At 39.8% G+C, this 23949-nt stretch overlaps 1 protein-coding gene across 1 annotated transcript in view; it reads right to left on the bottom strand.

Moving 5' to 3' along the window:
* Positions 1-23949, bottom strand: part of LOC119740887 (ryanodine receptor 2-like) — a 136085-nt gene that overhangs the window by 23700 nt on the left and 88436 nt on the right. Inside the window, 12 exon segments of the mRNA XM_038216354.1 lie at positions 249-420; positions 2455-2508; positions 3091-3835; positions 8563-8592; positions 9298-9402; positions 11347-11465; positions 12452-12568; positions 13726-13830; positions 20770-20834; positions 21833-21891; positions 22821-22898; positions 23719-23815. Of these exon segments, the coding sequence (XP_038072282.1) occupies positions 249-420; positions 2455-2508; positions 3091-3835; positions 8563-8592; positions 9298-9402; positions 11347-11465; positions 12452-12568; positions 13726-13830; positions 20770-20834; positions 21833-21891; positions 22821-22898; positions 23719-23815 (1746 nt within the window).

Below are 23949 nucleotides of genomic sequence, written 5' to 3'. Positions count from 1 at the left end.
TGAGAAAAGGTCTTTATGGGGTCGCCAGACCAATCTGAAGGGGGTGGGGGGGGGATGACGCCATCTGACTTTTGGGAGCCTGTTCAAAGTGACGATCTACTATTTGTCACATCATATTTACCAACAGACACACTATTTAGCTTACAAGCCACGACTTTGCCGGCAAAAGGATTAATGGGGAGGGAGATGGGTGCCACCACCCCACCCCCAGCAATGCCCCTATACAGGGCTCCAGCCTGTAAGCTCACCAGGTATCTAGTGTGTATTTCCCTGTTATTGATGGAGAAGGTCAGTTCGCCGCTTGCCGTGTCAGCCAAGCAGCCAATGACCAGGCCTGTGGTCACTCTCCGGCCCTCCGGACTGGTCAACATGTCCAGGAAGTCACCCACGCAGATCATGAAGCAGTCACTGTGCTTGGTGCTATCACAGTGAACAAAAGGGTACAAAAAAATTAATCCATCACAACAATCTTGGATGTTTTGCATTAATTTTAATTGTATGGATGCAGCCCAGGCGAAAGGCCAAGACCACTCCAAATCAGCATTCCTCAAAATGAGCACGAGTCCAAGACAATTGTTTCCAGCTCCTACTGGAGCTGAAGTGCACTAAACTTGTTTTTTCCCCTTCTCTTGACAAGTCACAAATTGGTTTTGTGATTAGAGATTACAAACTCTTGATTCACAGACATTTTCTTTTACGCTAATCCACCATTTTGATCATAAAACCGATATGCAAAAACAGAGCCCTTTCCCTCTCCAAAATCCCACACAGTGATTCTCTTTTTTCATTTTTCTTGTTTGCTTATTAAACAGTGTTTCAATTTTGCAGTTTAATTTGAAACTTTATTTTTCAGGACACCATGCTCCCAAAATGCAGAAAATATAACTGTTACTCTTTTCCATTGTAATGGAGTACCAAAGTGAATACGTCACAGGCACAAAATGTGTGTAAAAGACATTAGCGCGTGATTCAGCACGAAAAGCAACACGAGCCCGTACTCCATTCGTTTGCACTACACTTTCTGGTTCTAAATGACGTCACACTTCGGTACTCCATAAGTGGCCTCTAGTGAGTGAATATGACAAAGTGAAGCCTCTGATTATAGCCGACACCCTTCCGAGTTAATGGAAATGTTTGCAGACAATGAGTTAGTATCACAGTACCAATGGTATGCCAAGTGAGATGTAATATTGGAGTTTCTTTATAGAAATCATTCTGATTAGTAAAACTGTGTTGGAAAGTTTTTTCTTCAAATAGAATACAGGATCTATTACCATCATGAGTTAAATGTGGTTATACATATATACCCAAATCGCAACAAAACATTCACTCGCAAGCTACATGTACCTAAAGGTGCCAGTTTTGATACACCAAATGCAGCAAGTATAACTGCACACAAATTTAGTTATTTCAAAGAGACTGGTCTGTCTTTCCAAGAAGGAACATATTAATAAGGGAATAAATATGTGCTTGGCCAGTTATAAACAAGTATGTTTAAAAACAGCTAGGGCCTAGACGCGGATAATGGCCCGAGCCGAAGGCCAAAAAGTCACGAAACAAGTCCAAAATTCACAAATTCCAACATTTTTTTTTCAACAATTTTACTTCATGTTTTGTGAAACACCCCTCTTTGCCATGTCTATGGTACGTGCCTCGCGTGCTAAGTGCCAATATGGAAATTGGCACTCGCAAGTTCGGCGCACACTGCGCAATGTGGCCCAGAATACAGGAATTGTGTTTAAAATCAGTTGGTATTTTATCAACCGTCTAAAACCACCCACGTGACGGACACTCGACCAACAGGAATGAATGAAACTGTCTCAGATATTTATGAGTAGAAGATCAAATGAACCACAAAAGACTAATGCTTAGAAAATGTTTTGTTCTATGCACTATTAAGTATGTGTAACCAACTACACCGTGTGTTAAAAGCAATGAACAATGGCCAAACAAAAAACGATTTGCTGATGAATATTTGCGGCTCTTTAAAAAACCCATTTCTTACTTTCTGATTCAAACATAGTTAGAATAAGAAAACATTTGACAACTTACAAATGGTTATCCAAAATTTAAGGGGTTTTTTTTAGTGATCAATGCTTTTGGGTCATTCTAAAAATTTGAGGTCCACTTTTTTCCCCTGTCCTTGTTACATCTGAAATCTATGATTTTATCATTCTGTTGCACTTCTTAATGTACTCTTCCTCCAAGAGTGATTATGTGCTGCAGACCACCTACCCAATAAATAAAAATTAGTTTAAGACAAAATTACAATCTGCAGAGGTAACACAACAGGAAATATGTCACGCTTTGGACCTCAAATTTGTAAAACGACCCTTTTAGAGTAATACATGTAAATGCACACCAAGATTAAACAAAAACATGAAGTCTATCCCATGCATAGCGCCCCCCCCCCCAAACCAATGAGCCAATACACTTAACAGTTGTTAATCTCACCTCTTTGGGCCATGCCCCCTTTCACTGTCACGCGTCGTGCGGTGTGTAACGTTCCTAGTTAGTAAGAAATGAACTGGCAATGTTAAACAATGGGGCTTGTCCACAACCATGTTAATTTCCTTCTAGAAAAACGATGATTTTTGCAGCGAGTTGTTTCTTGGCACAATCACATGCCTTGTGTGCTTGGCTGTGCGTGTGCTTGAAATTATTTTTGTGGTGCTAATCAAGTTTGTAATGGTGATAATTTTTTTTGAGAGAGAGAGAGTGCGGTTAATCTGAGCGTGATTTTTATTGTGAATAAACCCCACTGAATTTGGTGCACACACAATGCAACACCAAAAGCCTGTTTGAAATGTCAGTGTTTAGATTTTGAGCACAAATGGCTCTGGGGTTAGTAATGACTCAGATTTATAAAAAATCACCACAACACTTTCATTAAAATGAGTTCTCATTAGCATGAAAATCACATTTGTTAGCACGTTAAGGTGTTGTTAGTACGTCCAGATCTTGAAACAATACATGAACAATTCCAACAACTTGACAAGGGTTAGTCACATCCAAACACTAACATTTAAAAACAGACTTGCATCAAAACAAACACCGAGGAATACTATGGGGAACTATCTCCCGACTTACCTATCCTGCACGCCGCCGTTTTCGTTCATCAAGTTGACTTTGACGCTCCTGGTCTTGGCGGGGTCAAAGGTCGGGCTGTGATGGTGATACTCCGGGGTCACCCAGCCCACGTGGATTTCAGACGGGTCCTGACCGGGGAAGACGCGCACTGCGTAGAAGTACTTGGTTGCCATGGCAACATCGATCGAGTCGACCTCGCTGATGTCGGACATGATGTCCACGGATTTGAACATCTCGAAACTGGAGCCCATTGAGGAGAGTTTGGAGAGCTTGGGTCGGGAATGGCCCTCGGAGCCGATGGAGCTGGTGTTGTCGCTGTGTGGACTCAGCCCCGAGTACTCGTGAGTCAGTGTCCCCGGGGGAGAGGCGTCCGGAGTTTTCAACCTCTTCCCCTTGCGCATGACCTCGGCGCCAGGACTGCGCCGCCCGTCCACGTCTGCGTTTGCGTAGCGCGTCTGGTTTTGAGTCCCGCCACTGCCATCAAGCGCCCTGGAAGCATCCATGCTGGCACTTTTGACGAACTTGCCGCGTTTGGACTTGGAGGGGGAGGGAGTGACGTCCGTGCTGACTTCCGAGGGGGGCCCAGTGGGGCTGTCCGTGGACGGGGAACGAACCATGGGGATCTTGCGACCCAGGGGTAGGCTGGGTCCCTTACGCTTGTCCTTGTGGGTACCGTTCATGGTGCCGTTGGCGGTGCGGAGGGTGGAGTCTGAGTCCATGGTCTCCATGTCAACAGCTCGGTGTTCTGCAAGGCAATGAAATAAGTACACAGACGTTTGTAAGTCAAATCAAAAAGTTGTCCATATTGTGCATCATGTGACTCTTTGCAAAAAGGATCTAAAGTTATCTTTTGTGAATGCATAGAGAGAAAAATGTATCCTCTATAATCTACGCAGATAACGCTTTGCATGCGCGTGCTTTGCCAAACGCAAATTAAAGGTGAGTGCGTAGAAATAGGATCAAGTAGATTTAGAGGGTCTGACGATACCCTTTATAGTTAGAATTGTTCATTTTTACATAAAAGATTAAAACAAATGTACAAATTTGACTAAATAAATCAAAATCAGAAATGTACAATAGATCAGGACACATGAAGGTGAGAGAGTGGAGTATGTGTGTTACTATTTGCAGCAGTGGCAGAGGTGAATCATTTTGAGGTTAGAAGATATTTAGTTTTTGCATTTTTTTTTTTTTTGCCTTTTCAGCGAGAAGTATGAAGAAACTAAAGCTTTTTACAATTTTTAAGGCCGGTTCATACTTCAATTAGCGAATGCCAATGCGAAATTTGCCAGATTTGAAATGAGTTCAACTTTTGTGAAAATACAGCACGAAAACATGCCACATTTTGCTAAGTATGAACTGGCCTTCAGAACTGATCAGCAATTTATACAAGTTCTTAACCTTCAAGATGTGTATCCAAACAGAATTTCAGGGGAAACCCAGCTGTTTAATAAACCCAACACCTCCAAACCAGCTGCATTTTACACCTGCAACCTAGGCATCAAAAGCTTAAAGGGTGTTCCATTCCAGATGGGAATAACTGAATAATTGATTTGATGACTTCTTCATTTTGATGGATCACCTTACATTCTTGTATCTTAAAACTCCCAAAAAGGTCTTTTGCCACAGCCTTTTCTGAGCTGCACATGAAAAGATTTAGTGACATCAATTTTTTAGTACTGCCAGATGCTACCCTGACACATATTTTTTTTTTGCACTCTTTTTTGTAACAGTACAGTGTGACTCCAAAATGTCAAGTGGTAAGCCGCTGGCAATGAAATGAAACAAAGTGAGTTTTTAGAGTGGCATAATAAAACTGTCTGTTCCCTTAAGGTGATGAGTGAAGCTGCTGGAAATAGTAAACAAATAATGAAAGTTTGTGACTGCAATGGTAAGAATAATTTCATGAGGTGACAGATGTTCCATTCCACGAGGCGAACCCTAACCCTTACCCTAAATGAAATTATTCTTTCCATTGCACAAATGTGAATCATTCATTATTTGTTTCATACAACACCTGAATAAATCCTCATCATCTGACGTATAAAAACATTTAATTCTGTTTAAGCCAATTCTAAACAAATGCACTTGTATTTCAATTTAAAAAACAAGTTAATATTACAGCAGCCGATTTCAAAAAAAGTGCATAGCTTGCGCCATGCGTAGGACTTACGCACCAAATTTGTTGCGTAGCTGCACTATAAACTTTTGATCGATTTCACGAAACTTGGTGTAACTGCCCAACATTTTAAATAATCTCAACATCTTGGACGAGGATAATAACAGCATTTATGACGGCTGTTTGTGTATGAATTTGTTCGTTCACGAAACAGTCGTTGAATCAACTCAGCCCACCATTTTGAAAATATTTTTGTCCGACTTTCTTCGCAATCGTGCGGCAACTCTAAAAATTCTGTCACAAGTAATTTAGCAATTATTGTACCGTTACCTCAAACACGAAGCTGTTCTTCAACCTTGATAGGTTGGGCAATGACAGGCTCCCTAACAATAAAGACTTCCTTGTAAAATAGGTCATTTTCAGTCCCTATGCCACAACATACGCCACCTAAAATGATTGCCCAAGTTATGCCATAATTTGTTGTGCAAGTCACGCACTTACACACTATGAGACTTTTGTGAAATGTGTCATGAGTGAAATGTTGCACAACTTGCGTAATAAATTGTGGTGCAAGCGTAAGGTTTTGTGCAATTGGCTGCAGGTCAGTTGATCCCGGTCACCAATTAAACAAAATATACCATCCAATGAGAAGTCCAAGAATTAGCTGCTATCAGCCCCCAGGCTAGGGCAGTGGGGCTTGCAAATGGTTTAAAGCAAAATGATGCACGAGTAGCTTCAATAAGAGACTTTTGAGACATTGATGGCAGCAAACACACTGGTCCTATTCAATTGTTCAGTCTTGTTTAAGGTGAAGAGCGCATGCTGAATATGACGCAAACAATGGAAAAAGGACTGGTGTGTTTGCTGCCACCAACGTCTCTAAAGTCTCCCATTGGATCAAGTTTTGTAAAGCTATATTAACAAGACTATTTTGAAGTGTTAATGTTGAGGTGTCTGAAAGGTTCAAAATAGAGCCCAAAAAAGTGAGGTTTAGAAACAGAGTCAGATGTGAGGAGTTATAAATCGGATAATTAATAATCGGTTCATAAGGCAACTTTGTTGAGTGCCAATATGGCCCATCAGGTCGGCGTTATCCCTGGTTTCCTTGTCATGAAGCGACTGAGAATATTTCCACTCGCCCCGGATGGGATGCTGGTCCATCACAGGTTACTCCCCAGCTAATGCCGGTACCCATTTATACCCATGGGTGGAGAGACGCAAGTGGGGGTGATGTTGCTTGCCCAAGGACACAACATATGACCAGCAGACTGAGAATATTTCTATTCGCCCTGGATGGGATGCCGGTCCATCACAGGTTACTCCCCAACTAATGCCGGTACCCATTTATACCCATGGGTGGAGAGACGCAAGTGGGGGTGATGTTGCTTGCCCAAGGACACAACATATGACCAGCAGACTGAGAATATTTCTATTCGCCCTGGATGGGATGCCGGTCCATCACAGGTTACTCCCCAACTAATGCCGGTACCCATTTATACTCATGGGTGGAGAGACGCAAGTGGGGGTGAAGTTGCTTGCCCAAGGACAAAACACCAGCTGGATTTGAACCCATGACCCTCTGATCATGAGTCATGAACCCTTACCACTAGGCCAAAATTTGTTAAAAAAAACAAATGTGGTATGTAATGGCAAAATATACTTCTTAGATTTTATCTTTATTGTTGTTTAATGTTAGGCATAAAAAGTATAAAAAATGCATTATTGAAATAAAAAGTGAAGAGAAATGTTACAAATCAGTGGAAAAAAATCCGCATGCTGTTTAACCTACCCCCCCAAAAAAAAATCCCAGCTGTCTAACATTCAAATGTACCAATTAAGCAAACCAAGAAGAAAATACCAAAGAAATATTAATTGACTTCTGACAACCAGTGACATAATTCACAGAATTTCAAAGAATGATGGAAAAACAGGTTACATCCATTTCAGACTGGCCTCCTAGAGTAACACAGATATGAAGAGTAAATAGAAGCAACTTGGGTCGAATAAAATAGATTTTGGTTTCTGACAGGCAAACTTGAAATATTAATTTTTCATTGACTACACTCAGGAGTCAGTACAAAAGACCACAAAAGTCATTCTTATGATGTAGTCGCTCCTAGCTTTTCATGAACTTAAAAGCAGAGTCATTTGCTTTTCATGCATTTTTCCATTTCCAATAACATCACCACTCAAAACCTTAAGACGAAAATTCAAAACCCAACCTGTTGAGTTTTCAGCTCCGTAGATAGTACTTTTCTTTCTTTGTTTTTTTACTTTATTACTCTTCGAGAAAAAAAAGTGGAAACCACACACAACCTTTTGATCACAAAACACAATTTCGTCAATGGAACTCTTTATTTCCAACAATGGGTCAATTGACTGATCGCTGGAATTTAGCTGTATTTTTCTATTTCTTCTAAAAAGGAAATATGGAAAAATTCAGTTCATTGCAACTCTGGAATTCCGGTCTGAAACGGATGGTTACCAGCTAAAAAGCCATGTGATGTGTACTACGTGTGACTGGTTCCCTGCTATAATTTGCCTAGAAGCTTCATAAAATTGAGCCCAGAAAACAAAAGTTGTAAAAATCCACAAGTAAATAACAACCAAAAGACAAAAACAGATTTGAGTGAGCTAGTGCTGTGCATTTCCACATAATTTAGTATTCGATTATTCTAACTTGGACTTGACCGAATATTCGGATATTCGAAATGCGCTGACCAACGTTTACATGCACCAGTCTAAACTGGCCGCCAATCGGGATTCGTGTGCACCCTCCGTTTGTCGAAAATTGACGAAGAGCTTGTATTAAACTAATGCAAAGAACATCATGTATGTATCAACATAAATGGTTTAAAGGTAGCACAATGGCTGACATTTGAAAAAAAAAAAAATTAAAGAAGAAATTTGAGCTAATAGTCCTCACTGAGGCTCTCAAATTATGCATGCAAATCATCTCCTCATTTGATGTTTCTTGGTCATCTCTTCGAATATTTGAATAAGAATAAAAGCTATTCAGTTCTTCGGTGATCAAATATTCGAATATTCGGTATATTAGGCAGAGCCCTAGAAAAAGCAATGGTTAATTAAGCCACTTGCCCCCCCAAAAAAACGATTAAGTGAGGTAAATGTTACGTCCATGCAAATTGGAAGGTAAAAAAGTCAACTAGTTCACCATTCTTACAACCAGTCTGTGTTAATTAGTCAAGTATGAAAGAGGTAAGTTATTGAAGAATTAGGAGTACCCCAGAAAAAAGGGTGGGTTATTACAGAAGAGACTGAAAGTTGGCTATCAAGGAAATTTCCAGAGATAAAAGAAGAGTCAAAACTTGAGTTGTTTTGATTTGTGTTACCTTCCATTAAAACCTCTACAACCTCTGGCACTGGAAATACAATTCATACACAAAAAAAAATTGTTGTTTAATCCTAATTTTTCTGAATAAGACTTAAAATGCTCCTTTTTCTCTCAGATTCAAAAGGTTTGCTTTCAGACAAAAGTCTGAAAATGTCATGCCTGTAAGCGATTTGATTAAATATTCATAAATGCACTTGTACTTCTTACATTTTATGGTGTTTTATTGCTTCATCTCAATGCTGTTTCAGGGTAAATTCGTGATTATAATTTTACATCACATCTGAGCAATATGTAATTCTGTTAATCGATTCTACAGAAATAAATGACTTCACCAATGCTTACTAAATTGCACTGCAAGTTTACAAACACACCCCCCTTTAAAACCCCTTGTTTATTATTTCAAATGTTTTAAGGGGAAAAAGTGAGAAATGTTGCTAGTTCCTATTGATAGGCTTGTCGCTTTAGAATCGTTCTGTTGAGTGACATGAAATGTTTAAATGTGAATTCCCGTATAAAGGCATTCCGTGTTATTGTTTCATATTTTGGGTTACAACACATGAGGGTTCAAAAACAGAATCATGCTATTATCATTATTTTTTAAAATGTCATCACGATTTGATAGAGCTTCACAGCTGGTACCTGAAACATGAAGACACACTTTGTTTACATATTCAAACACGTAAACATGAATTTTAAAGTTAGAGTCTAAGCAAGTTAGAGAAGCATAATTTACTTTTCATGAGTCCCTTCCGCCGGTCGCGTCTACTGTGATGCGGGGTGGAGACACTGTCAAAATCTGAGTCGCTCTCTACAGCACTGCTTGGGTAGCCGTTAGTCACTGCAAGAACACCCCCATTAGAAAAATGGGACAGGCCACACACAGGATAGGACAAAGCATTCAGGAATAAACAAAATATTAGTAATAAGTAACACATTAGAATCTACAATGAGCTACCGGTACATCTACTTTAAAAGCTAATGTTATATTATCTGGCTATACCTAAATTTTAAATATTATTGCACAATAGAGGGATTACAATCAAGGTATTAAAATTTGTTGTTTCAATATATTTTGGATTGTTAAGCAGGACTTTTTTAAAACCATGCAAAACAAATTGAGGAAAAAACTGCTAATGCACATAAAGCAGAAGCGTACGCTAATTAGTTATCAAAGTACTAATTTGTTGCCTTTATAATTAATTAACAGCCTGTATGCTAATTAGATGCATTTATGCTAATTAGGTGTCCATATGCTTATAGGTTCTTTGACGAATAGCATGGGGTAACCTTCTCAATAAAAAAAACCTAGCACCTTGAAACCAGATGGACGATAAGTAACTTTGGTTTTAACTTTTGAAACTATTCTCAACTACTATGTGGACAATCAAGGTTAATTTGTATCATTTGATGGCTCTAGTTTTACCAAATGAAATTTGGTGAAATTTGGACTCCTACGAAATCTGGTTTCTTTTATCTTAAATGGAATCTAAACCCAGGGCCTGGATGAAGTGTTCCGTAGGCCGTACTCTGCCCTAGGTACCGGCACCAATCTCACAGCTCTAGTAGCACTGGAGCCTCACATTTCATGCTGAGCTATGCTAAGCTAGCCGTACTAAGCAAGACAGGCCAAACTGGTAGCTCTAAAAGCCTGCACAATGTACTACATGTGTTGGGTTCACTACCAGTTATTACAACGCATCACATGTATTGAGGTACACGGTCAGCTGTGTACTAGCTAGTTTTAAGCTATCCCAAAATCGAAAACTCAAGACGCTTAAACTTTTCTAGTGTCTATGTGGATATGAGTATGTAAACACCAGCAATCGTGGACCTAGATGTAGGACAAAAGGGTAAGGGCACAAACAATACGTCCAAGATTGACCGACAGTCCACGATTGAAATTTGTGCACAAAACATATGTGAGCTGTTGCTAAAAAGTTAAGGTACAAACAAAGGAATGAGGATTACGGACAATAGGGGGTCCACGATTGTCGGTGTTTACACAGATGTCTGTGTGATAGTACAGTGTGTGTTTTATGGCACGTTGGTATTTCCGTAGGCCCTAAAAATACTCTAGGCCCCAAATTTTTCATAGGCCCTAGGCTCAGTGCCTACTGTGTCTATTGGATAATCCAGCCCTGTCTAACCCTCACACATGATTAGTCACTGTCCTAATTATGTTCACTTAATATTTCATACGGTCCAAATTTCACACTACATGTTCATCAGTAACTGAAGCTTTTTCCATTGACTTCTGTCTTGTTTTGGGGAAGACGAGATCACACAAAAAATTGTAATACAGGTCACTAAGGTCAGGTGAGTTACGAACATGGTGAGTGATTTTTGACAAACAAATTTTACAATTCTTTTTTCTAAAGACATTCACAAATACCGACACAAACTTGACTGGATCTTGTGACGTCATCATGTACATAAACCTAATTTACTGACAGCAACCAACATTACAGAACATCTTTAACCTTAACTCCCTAGCATAATTTACTAGGAAACGTACCCAACCTCGCCAATTCCAACATCCAAATGGGAAATCGTACACACACACTGTTGGACTTAGTTTCTGGAGGTATGCCAAACCCAATGTAAAAGACTATCAGTTTAGGGGTACTGTACCCATTCTGACAGATTTCAACAACACCTGCTGTTGGACTTTGATGGGTTGAGTTCGGTTAGGGTTAAGGAATCAAAAAGAGAATACTTATACTTTTTATTTTAAGGCAAAGACTCACTGGTGATGATCTGAGGAAGTAAAGCAGATGCTTACCTTTTCTACTACCTTCGTTGGAGTCCGTTTCACTCAGGTCTAGACTTGCGCTCTGCTGACTGGACCAGCCCCGTTTGTCCTTCAAGATTGGGACAGGTATGGACACTGCAATCTCCCCTCTGGAAAGGAAACAGCAAAAAGAAGGGAACAATAGATCTTCTGCATTCGGCAGCCATCTTTTTTTTATTTAAGGCTGAAAATCCATGTGACTGTCATGCCTTAAGCATTGTGAAACGAGCGTAATGTGTAAATATCAGTTGCTCGTAAGTATCATACATACATCCATGTATTTGCATTGCGTATTACTTTACCAATATCGTACAAATCAATTTTCAGAATATACGAATCACAGATACAGAACTGGTGAATGCACAATGCAATACACACATCGAAAAAGGAAACATGGATTTTCAGCCTAATTCAGTACCAATAAATGCTCAAAAGGTCTCCTCGTTTATATCCCTGTGGAACAAGGCACAGATCTCAAAGATGGCCACAACGCAAAGGGTATACGGTAGTCAGCCCTGATTTATGACAATCCAACCTCATGCAGTGCAGGCTACACTGGAATAGACCTTATGCATTAAAGATAGAGAAAATCATTTGCAGCTATCCCAAAAGTAATTGACAAAATTATTGTTGAAAAGCTTACTTGGTTCAAAGTTCAGGATGGCAATAAACTCCATGTGAAATTATTCTTTCTGGCATGCTGTCATTTTGAAGAAAACAATAAATGAAGGCCATTTCCAAAGATGCGTCAAGTGACGCATTTTTGCGGTTCAGTGCGTGACATCAAGGAGCTATAATTGGCTGAATGAGAACAGTTCCGGATGCTGATTTCAGGCGCAAATCAAAATATGGCTTGGCAAGTTTTGAACTGAACATCAAGATCCTACAATATTGTTTTCTCGGAATATACAGTATTCACAGAGCTAAAACTTCATCAGGTTAGTTGTTAAGCACCCGTCTTTAGATTTTGGGCACTTTTGTTTTAAGACAGATTTCAAGGGCAATTGTTTTGTACTGATTGGGTAGGCATGAGTCAACCCTTTAGCTACTCAAGGCCGAGTACTGAGTTACAGACACAATGGTTGTAGATACTCACCCTGTGGGAAAGTCTCGGCACTCAACGGGCATGTTCAAACGGAAGTACTCAAAGGGCTGGTTCTCCACCGAGGCAAAGTTCTTGTGGGAAACTCGTAGACAAGGTGGTCCCTCAATGCTGCATATACAATTATTTTATTGTAGTTATTTCTTCAAATATATGCAAAATTCTTCAAGAAAATAAAGAAAGTTACAATGTAGTCTCCACCTCTGAAATCCCTCCCCTCCCAAAAAATACTTATAACATTTCTGAAATGCAAGGATTCACATCAGGTTTAGAGGTACAACCACAATTATTTCTTCTGTCATTTCTAAGTGAATTATGTAGTTAAAAACACCTTTAGGTTAAAGGGACATTACATCCCACAAAGCCCCCAAATGGGCTACAATACGTGTTTTAAATGAAATGATGTTAATTGGAAAGAGCATTTAAAAGAAGGATATACACGTCCACACAACCATCCTTTATAAAAACAGGGTGTTTTGTTTTATTCTTGCGAGAACCATGCGAGAACGACTTTCTGGGGTCAACATTTGGACTTTCAAATTCAAGCTGTTGAGTGTTAGTTGTGATTCCTGCCACACAGTGCATCGCATTCTGCGGACGTGCGAGAAATGACATTTGTGTGTTGGTGGTGTGTGTATTCCGTGAAACACACACAATGTGTATCGTTCATTGAATGGACATAGCTGATCTGATACACCGTGCCCTCTGGAGACGTGCACACAATAGGGAACAAAAGATTGTATACATCTCCAAAGGGCAATTTCTATAGATAAATACGTCTCCACAAGATTTTCACGAAATAGATATATGGATTTTACTCAAAAACTAGGAATTTCCAAAGTGGGTTGATCTGTCCCAAATGGAAGAGTTTTAGAAAAGGGATGTTAAGTCCGAATTAGCCAAGGAAATTAATTCTGGTTAAAATAAGAGCATTTTGAAACTTCACTTTCAAACGCGAAAACTCTGCTACACGAGAACAAAGAAATGTCTCCACAAGAATACAAATTTCAGTATGTGTGGAAATATGTATGCATATGCCACATTATGTCCGCCGCATCCGATGTAAACAACCAGGTTTATTCATCTTTTCTCAGGAGCAAAGACATTAGGTTAGTTTCCTTTCAACCAGACCTTTGAAATAGGATAAGTATACAATCCAAAACACAAAAGATTCAGGGAGTTCAGGCCGCAATACCCCTTAAAGACCTCAGGGATAAATTTGACATGAGCACAGACAGTGCATCTTTAAGATCCTCTCTTGTACTCACCCAGCAGGTACTCGAGTGACCTCCAAGTTAGGATGCTCCTCATGGATGGACTTGAAGACCGGTTGATGCCTGGTGTACCACAGCGGCATGGTCTTCTTCATGTTCCTGGTGTCAAAATCAAAAACGGGCAGGAGTTGTTTATCATTTGAACCTGAAATTGGCTGACGACACGTTTTGTTTATTTTATTGTCAAACCTTGTCTTTTTGATGTTGGAAAGCTTCTGTTGGAATTACCATCCGGAACAAAATCCTTAAAGTATACACATGCAAAATCATGAAAAGAGTTGTTCATTTCGAGAAAAAAAATCCTTTAAAAAAGGGGGGGACCAAATCTCTATTTCCTAAACTTTAAACTTTCAGGATTTCTCATATAATGGGGCTTACAGCAAATTAAATTTTAGATCTCAATGGTTTTGGTTTTTTCTGAAATATCCATCCCCAGGAAAAATATAGCTTAATAATCTGCAACCATCTTGTTTGTGTTCTGGTATATTTACCTGACATTAAGAGTGAAAAGTAAGTTTTACAGTTGAAAATGAGGGGTTTATTTTTAATACTGTAAAATCCACTGCTTTTTTTTGGGGGGGGGGGAGTGTTGGGTATAGACATATCCAAGCACGCTAACAATTCTTTCACGGAGGCCCCCTTCAATGGCAAAAGCATTGTGCTAGCTTTTGTTCAGATCATCCGCCCCGGGACAGCTGCTTTGCACCATAGCTTGCACAATGGTTTCTCCATTGAAGGGGGCCTCATGAGGGTACAGTGATCGCATGCCTGGATTGGTCGATATTTCCTCTTATTTTGCCATTCTTGTTGAGATTTTTCTTCCCTGTATTTTGACAATTAGCTGATCTTTTAGTCAACAGTTACAGTTTTTGGATGTAACGTTCAACAAGTAATTTTTGTCTTGGTAATTTGCTTAAATTGAGGTGGGAAAGGTTTTTTTTTATTTTGGTATTTACCAACATACTAAAACTGCACACAAAGTCGATACCACAGAAGAACGCTGCAATAACGAACGGTGTACCACTAAACCATAACTGTGGCTCTTCTGAACATCCCCTTGGCCTACCAACTTTCAAGTATAATTATACTGAGCACCGACGATCGTGCATTGCTAAATAAAAAAATGACTGCAATATTAAACAACTTTTCAAAATGTTTCCATTATAGCCAACTTCTACTGTGTTTGGTGCTGCACAATGCACTGCACGATTCCATGCACAATGAGCACAATCAACATAGTGGACATGATGGCATGTTGTCAATGTACATGTAACTAAAACTCTTGTCAAATGTATGAACATACTTGCATTCTAAAACAAAATTGTTACAAATAACTATCGATGAGTTCAAAAGGCAATATGAATAATCATTCGTGAGGTTTGACCAGATGAAAACATCTATGTAATAGCATGCATGACAAATGCAATGATATGGGTATGATTACCGGTAAAATGCAAAAATTGTATACATTTTAGTTATCACTGCACTTTATTTATGAGACAGGAATAAAGAAAAAATGGCGAATATTGAAGAGTTGGTTAGGCTCGTTTCCAGTGCTAAACCTGGCAATCTGAGGATGGGTGCTGCAATGTATGCAAATGAGAGAGGCAATGACCTGATATCATGCAATGAAGTCAGGTTACCAGTCTTCTGATTAGAAAACAGATTATAGGTGTGCACCACAAAGTGCATGTCGTAGGGACTTCTGATCTAGGGCGTCTCTTTTTCTTTCTAGGTTTCTCATATTTTCTTTGAAGTAGGGTCGGTCAGTATATACAAAAAAAAATTAAAATCTAAAGGAACAAAAAAGTGCAATTGCACCTGTATAGACGGTTAAATTAAATGATGCCACGTACATTGTCTCTAAGTTTTGTTTATTGCAATGATTTTATCATGAGTTGATATCACTGAATTAAATAATAAAACCATATTTGACAAAATGTAGTTGACTTTCATTATATCTGCACCAAGCAGCTCACTAACGTTTTGGCTGTAGTGGCAGCAATGACGTACATGTACCAGTAAAGGTACTATAGACACCTAGTATGCTAAAAGGGTCGGTTCGGGTCGGCTTCTGCTTGAATTTGTGTCAGATCAGGTCGGGTCAGGTCAGGTTGGGTCGGGTCAGGTCGGATTTTGGGAGTTCAGGTTTTAGAACGGTTTGGCCTGGTCAACCCGACCCGATGCACAACAATACTGTGATGTGTGCTTGCTCAAATCAAAATAATTTGTGCATATTCTATTGCTACATATACATGAACCAGTACTAGCTAGTGCTCATCAAGCCGTGTGTTCCACACCCCGGAGCTCTCTTGAGTGGCCACACAGCACATTCTACTGTTCCTACGGTGCAGGGAAGCCACAGAGAGATGGTACACCTCTGGGAAAACTGCTGCCAACAGGTGTGTGACAGGTGGACTTCCGTCGATTGATTGAACCGAGGCCAGAATGTGGAATGAGTGGACTTACAGGACATCTACACGAGACACACATTCAGGCACAACACTTGTATCAAGTACACTGAGGTGATACGCACTGTGAAAAAAAGGCGTGCCGAGTACGGACATGTCTATGTGATGGCTCGACACAAGGTACACAGGTGATCAATTGGACACGGATGAAAATCTGCCGGGATGCAAGATGCACCTATCAACCAGATTTTCTCCTTGATCAGCGTGATATCACCATTAAACAAGGCTGCTACAACCAAGAACACTATTGCCTAGTAAGTTGAGTCCAAAATCAGGGGGAAGAATTAGGCCATCAGCCAGGGGGTTTGGTCAGTATCAAATCAGGACATAAATGATTATAGTGCGCATGCGCAAGGTATACCACCCCTAGAGTGGTAACAAGCATTTTGATGGACATTTTGAAAAAAAGGGTAATAACACCCAAAAAGCTGCCACCGCTGCAATGCTATCACATATTTTCCAACTCTGGAGGTGTATACCTTGCCAAAAATCGCTATGACGATTATTCCCCTCATTTGATACCGGTGGCCAACATTTTGGACCGAGGCTGATGGCCTAAATGGGGGACAATAAAAATGAATCAAAAATATTTGGGGCAACACATGGTCTATCTACATATATTATGTACGTATTTGACGTGCCTAATAAATGCCCTGGTACAAACCTTTGACCAAACAAACAGTAATTAACTTTTTTTCATTTAGGCTTTTTTAACATCAACGAATCTGGCAAAAAATCCGGAAAAATCTCAGCCCTGCAAATTACTTGAGCAGAGTCTAGCCCCGACTCCGAGTCCAGTAACTAGAAATTTCACAAGATGGTGTTTTGAATCACTTTGACCAATCGGACAAATAATACGGGAATAAATATGTGCTTGGCCAGTCTTAAACAAGTACGTTTAAAACCGGCTAGGGGCCTGGTCACGGATAATGGCCGGAGCTGAATGCGCGGGTCATTATCAATGTCCAGGCACCTAGCCGGTTTTAAATATACCTGTTTAATACCGGCCAAGCACATGTATTCCCATTCATTAATACGGTAAAAACAGTCAAAACAAGTCAAAAATTCACAAATTTCCTACGATATTGATCAATACTTTTACTTCGTGTTTTGCGAAACACCCCTCTGGCCATGTCTATGGTATGTACATGTACCTCACATGCGTAGGGCTAAAAATCTCTTAACATGGAAATTGGCACGTGCGCGGTGTGGCGCATAACGCAGCAATGCTTTACTGGCGGTTTAAAACCACCCACGTGACGGGCTCTCAAACCAAAGAAAATGGTAAACTGTCTCAGGTGTTTACGAATGTTTACTAAAGGACCACACACCTCTAACTAAAGGTTTTTTTTGTTTTCATGATTGTGAAACACAATGATCGGACACAGTCCTACATGACAAAGTGCAATGACGTGCAATGACGATAATGACATGACACAGACAAAAAAGCCACTACAGCTGAGTGATGTTGACAAGCTATTATCGATGATCTACAGCACTCTTCCCGCTCCTTGGACTAAGGACAAATGTTTTCGCTTTAAGGGGATCCCCAAACTGTGATGATTTTATTTTTTCAAAACATACAAATTAACTTTGCTCCAAATCAAGAACGTCATTTGAATTCAGTTTTCTGCTTCGAAATGAACGATTTTGCATTTACAACGTTTTTGTAGAGAACAAGGTAAAAGAGCATGCTGAATTCTTTTTTGATGAAGGTATAATGCGAGTAAAATTCATTTATAAGAAAAAATAGTAAATGCATGAAAGATTTCTAGCAAACAGAGCAATGTAATCCAGCCATAAAATTTCAAAAAAAAGCTTTTCAATGACGATGGAACTTATGCAGAGTTGTCAGTGTAGAATGCAGTGCTCTTGTTCCGTAAACACACTGGAACAAAGCATACATGTACCGGGTACCGATTATTCATTTCTGGTTTTTGAAATAAAATGACAATAACTTTTCAAGATGGCTGTCATGCACAAAGAAGCCTTAGAATGTATGCTTGATTTCTTTTAAAATATTTATCGACTTTTTGTTCAAATCACAGTTTGATATCGCCTTGTAAACACATACCCTTTGATGAACGCATTCCGTCTAGAACACCAGGGGGCGTAAGAACAGAAGTTAGAACAGACAAGTACATGTATGAGAAACGAAAGAACGCCAAATTAAACACCAAAATGTTAAAAACTTCTAAATTCTAAAGGTTAACATCTGAAGCAGTTTTAAGTTGAAAATGCAAAAGATTAATAATATCACCACCAGCCGAGAGAATTAGTTGTGCTGTGATAAACATAAAAATGCTGCACACAGTTTTTTTCCCAGTTTCCCAACAAAAACAAAATGGAGTGAAGAGAAATATGCATTGTCAAATATTTGTATGAAAGGAAAAATCCACCAACTTTTCAGAGAGTTGCATCGCAAAGATACTGCTTAGTGAGTTTTTGTGGTAAGCAAAAATTGACCGAGTACCAATGAACAGCAACATACAGTACATGACATGTTGGTTGGTGACCTATTTTTGCTTAGCGAGTCCGTTCTGTGCTGAGCAGAATTCAGTGCTGAGCAGCTCCGTGAAATTGACCCCCCGGTGATGAATAAATTCTTTGAACTCTCATTGGATAATTTTTTTTTTAAATTAACCAGTGACCTGAAAGACACTTTTTACACTGTCAAACACGAAATGAACAAGCATTGGTCATGGTTGGAAGTCCCCCACAATGCTTTGTGTTTCCTTCGCAATATTTTGTGACAGAAAGAAGCTGTTACCGGCACCCTTGGAACTTGGCAAGAGCATGTAGCTGCGTCTACAAATAGGGCTTCAAGATCTACAGCTACGTCTAGTGTCAGTATTTTTCCATGAAGATCTATATTAACCGAGACCTAGACAATAGCTCCAGTGGGAAGTGTGACCTAGTGGTTAGTGTTTGTGACTCATGATCAGAGGGTCAGGGGTTCAAATCCAGCTGCTGGTCATATGTTGTGTCCTTGGGCAAGCCACTTAATCCCTACTAGCCTCTCTCCACCCAGGAGTAACTGGGTACCAGAATTAGCTGGGGAGTAACCTACGATGGACTGGCAATCCTATCCAGGGGGAATACAAATATTCTCAGTAACTGTCATTAAAACCAGACCTTAATGCATGCAAACTTTTCTTTGACAATAGCTCTAGATAACAGATTCGGATGTAGCCCTTAGACTTGATCAGCCATCACGGTGTTGCTATGCAAAAGCCGATGTCTAAATCAAGCATTCCGGCCTGCGGCTATGGATAACCACAGTTGGTGAGCCAACTGATAAAATTCAAGCCGTATCCACTCAGGCTGGTTTCAGAATAAGCCAGTTCTGTATTTCAACTGCGCATGTGCACAATGATATGGGTCACGGGTCACTCGGGACAATCAAACATTTTGAAGACGCATGAACGCGCGGGCGCACGACGCTTGCATGTAAATTACCAGCAGAATGGGCGAGCGCGTAACATCACGTCAGCAATATTATCCCGAATGACCTCGGGTCATTGAAATAACAAACTGGCTTATTGGCTGGAGAGAGCCTATGCCCATGATAGATTGGTAGCTATGTAATGACCAAAGTCATCATTAACTAATTTGCACCTGTACTTGTATTACTTTGTACACCGTATCACATTGTATTCATTTCCTGATGAATTGTAAAAACAAAATGGTTTACAGCGGTACAGAGAGTTACAGGCAGGGCAGTTTGGGGCGGTTCAGGGACTAATAGGTTTATTCAGTGAGGATTTGGGGCACTGAATATAAAAGGCAACAACTGGAAGTTCCCTCTTCCTACATTTTTTTCACCAAAATGTCAGTTGAGAAACCGAAAGAATGGAAATCTACTATTTCAAAGAGGGGAACTAATTTAAGGTGGCATCTTGTGACTACAGTTTGTTTTTGCCATTGGCCTGCTATGGTAAATAGCCTAGCCATTGAAAACAATTCCAATTTTGGCCATGGTCCGAGGATGCAGTTTTGCCTAAGCAACAACAGCAAGAGTCAGAAACTTGTGGGTTTGTTTGTTTTTTTTGCTTATTTTTGTAAGTCTGGCAACGAAAGATTTTTCACAAGGCCACAAAGTGACAAGAGAAAATTAAATGACAAAAGAGAGGCATCAAAAATGTGTTCCACTAAAGGAATGACTTACAATCATCTTACACTTTGCAAAAGAATTTAACTAAAGAATTTAACTAAAATCGATCAATTCACCACAGCAAAAATACAAGCCCTCTTTGAAATTGTCTTTTGCTATAATGACAAAAATAGCTTAAGCTGGAAAAAACAAAGTTGCACAAAATAAAAGTAACACAAAATAAAAAAAAAACGAATTGTATTGAAGATGTTTTATATGTTAATTAAAAAAGTTTCTAGCTTACAATCTGGTCACAGTGATAGTTCCACTATAATGAAAAAGCTGGTATTAGTAAACTAACATTGTATGGATTAGTATATTATTCAACAACTTATTCTGTTTTTTTTGGGGGGGGGGAGGGGGTCAACAGGCCTGTTTGTCTGGTTTTGTTTGTGTACTTGTTTGTTCACTTACACACAGAATGGCTCGTATCCCTCCTGCAGGCCACACACGGTGAAATATTTCAGCGCATTCAAGTCCTGTATCAATGAGAATGAGAGTAATCACTAGCTGCAAACTGTGTAAAACTACATGTAACAATCTTCAAGCAAACTTGAATCCTCGATCCTGGTTGGTCGATCAATGGCAACAACCCGCTGTATAAATATCCCATACACCACGGTCTGTGTACCAGTGACCCCGCGTATCCCGCTACCCTAACAGATGTGCGCACTATCCTGTCGCACGTTCGTGTAATAGGATATCCGCTGTAAAGCGTGTGGGTTCCGCTAAATGATGGGTTCCACATGCATACGGTAGCACGGATTCCCTGGGTGTGAGATTTAAAGACTTGTTTCATCTGTTTCAGACATGCATTCAAGAATTACGTCAAACTTAATCGTTATGAAGATAAGAACTGTGTTCAACGTTTGACACAATAGACCATTATCATGTTGCAGCCATTTGATTTGATTTTTCCCATTCAAATCAATATAACCAAAACGAGGCTGGAAGGAAAATTAGTCTGGTTCCTTTTTGCACAAAAACATTATCATTCAGTACTGTTACTGGATACAGGGAACATGACTAAAATGGTGGAAGCATGATAAAGGTCTACAAGGAGTGACTACACACTAAAAGTTGACTGTTGCAGTCATTAAAGACGATTGCAAAGTCAATGCTGTTGAAAATCAATGCATAAAGTTTGCCTGTCTGAAATCTAGGAAAGAATGTTGCAACCTGACGCCACTTTTTCTTTGTGTATCATCTCAATAAAGGTTAGTCATTGCAAAAAAATTGAAAAGACATGAATCTGGGACTGAGAAACATTTCCAATTTTGTTTGAAATACTTCACAAATTTTCTTGACTCTCCATAGACTTTGTACACAAACGCTGAAGTGGCGTCTGGATACTACGTTCTTTCTGAAATCCAAACCTATTTGGGTTGACCCGAGTCACTCCCAGTACATTTAGATAGGTGTCACTCTACTCAAGATATCCGAGTATGGGATGAGAAGACTAACAACATGAGCTTACCTGGCCAAAGCAGAGTTTTGCCTGCTCACCAGAAGCTATGGTAAAAGCTGGAACAAAACCTATGGACAGGGAGAAATAAAAATAGATAGCAAATCATATGACACTCGTTGGCTGAAGTTGTCCAGATGTAAGCGATATTCTTTAAGGCCTGTAGTGGACTCCTTACACAAGTACCCCCTCAATAGTGAAAATGAGACTGGATAAAGGGTGAAGACCAGTAAATAGGCCCCAAAATTGCCTACACCGGCCAAATCACGACTTGCATGCCCTCAAATTCTCCGGATTAGAGCATTTTGAGGGCCATGAACTTGAAAATTTGTTAAAAACGAAGGGTGGAAGCCGTGCAGAGGACTGCAAGGTGGTATTGGTGTGAAATTTGGATGAAATTAGGCCCTAAAATGGCTCTATTTTGCAAAGGAGCGTAGGCGTCCGTTTTCAAAATGGCGATGGGCTTCAGGCCTGCTTTTAGGGGTGATTATCTATGGATGAAATTTTCTTACAAAAGCCATTGGTAAGTGAAAACCCCTCAAAAATTGATAAATTGGAAAATTAACGATGATGAATTAAGATTTAATTTGATGTGTGTCTCAGACACCTTGGAGAGTTGTGAGTATTATTAATAATTTTGGAAAGTGCGAGCAATTATCATTGAGGTCTATGGCCATCTATTTACTGGTCGGCAACCTGGACACTGATATTTATAGAACCATTGGCAACCAACTTGCCTGGTGCTGGCTGGTAAGTGTACATCGTAAAAAAATTGAACACCACGTGACCCAGCCAAGCGTCTTTCACATGCACTTATCTTTAAGTCTCAAAAAGCCTTGCTGCTGTAGATCTGGGGGGTTTTCTTAGTCTTTTTTTTACAGACCCATAAACTGACTGGCTTGCCTTATGCTGAGATGTCTTTCTCTGAATTTACAAAGAATCACACAGCCTGAACTAAGAAAAGAAAATATTACAAATTAAACCAGTTAGTTTCTCTTACCTTCTTCGATCTCAATGTCTTGGAAGGCTGACTCCATGCCACAGAAGTCAGTCAGAAACTCTCCATTTAGGGTAAAACCTAAAAAAGAAGAGCATGATAAGTTAACCAATCATTATTTCATTAAGACAATAACTAGTGTGCACAGCACAGGGTACACAATTTGCTAAACAGGGTGGATCAAAAAAAATGAAACCGAGATATTATTGCTAACTGAAGCAGAAGGGCACATGTGAATCAAAGGGAGATATCCTCTGTTAGGGTTGAATATCCTCTTGAAAATGACACCCTGATCATGTTGTTATGGCTGTGTGGCAGCGCAGTAGGGCATGGCCGCCACACCCCATAGGGGATCGACACAACGAACAGATAGACAGTTGAAGACAGGTTTGCAGAACAAAACCAACTATCTTTAATTAAAACAACTCAAACAATTTTACAACTCGTTCTAATACAGCTTCGTGGGCCCAAGCAATCCGACAGCATGTTGAGGAACACACAAAGTAATAAGAGTTAAGGACTCGTGGCAAATTAACAATGGACAAAAATGTGGGCCGGTTCAGGTAGCTTCACAACAATGTCCTTACATTCACGATAGACTGAGCAGTGACCAATTTTATGAAAGCGTTTTGCAGGACGCGTCGCAGTTGCGACGTACCATAGGGAAACGACACGTCGCAGCGCTGCAATGCATCATAAGTTACAATGAGTTACATGAAATTGGGTGCCGGGTGTGTTACATCAGCTGTCGAAAAAGACACCTGTTCATTTGCCCTCAAGTTTCATCAGTTACTATGAACTCAAGTACCAATCACTTTCAAGAAACTGGGTCTGAGAATGAGAGAAGGGAATTTCAGAAGTTCCTAACTGTCTGCGCCCACTTGTATCAGAATGTACTTACTGACTGTCCTGTGTGTGATATCGAGCATGCATCCAATCACGTCGTTCAGTCGCCAAGTCTTGCCAAAATTCTCTGAACCGTTGTGCCACTTGCGAGCCTAGAGAGGGAAGGTATTAGCATACGATCGATTTTCAGAGACTTGTAGAGTTATCATTCAATGAGAACAAATTACAATGATTTTTAAATTGAAATGGTATTTTTCAAATGCATTAATTAACCTAAACTGCGGGA

Source organism: Patiria miniata, unplaced genomic scaffold, assembly GCF_015706575.1.
Source record: "Patiria miniata isolate m_02_andy unplaced genomic scaffold, ASM1570657v1 HiC_scaffold_5, whole genome shotgun sequence".
NCBI lineage: Eukaryota > Metazoa > Echinodermata > Asteroidea > Valvatida > Asterinidae > Patiria > Patiria miniata.
Note: the sequence above shows the minus strand (reverse complement) of the source record. Positions and strands in the feature narration are given on the sequence as shown.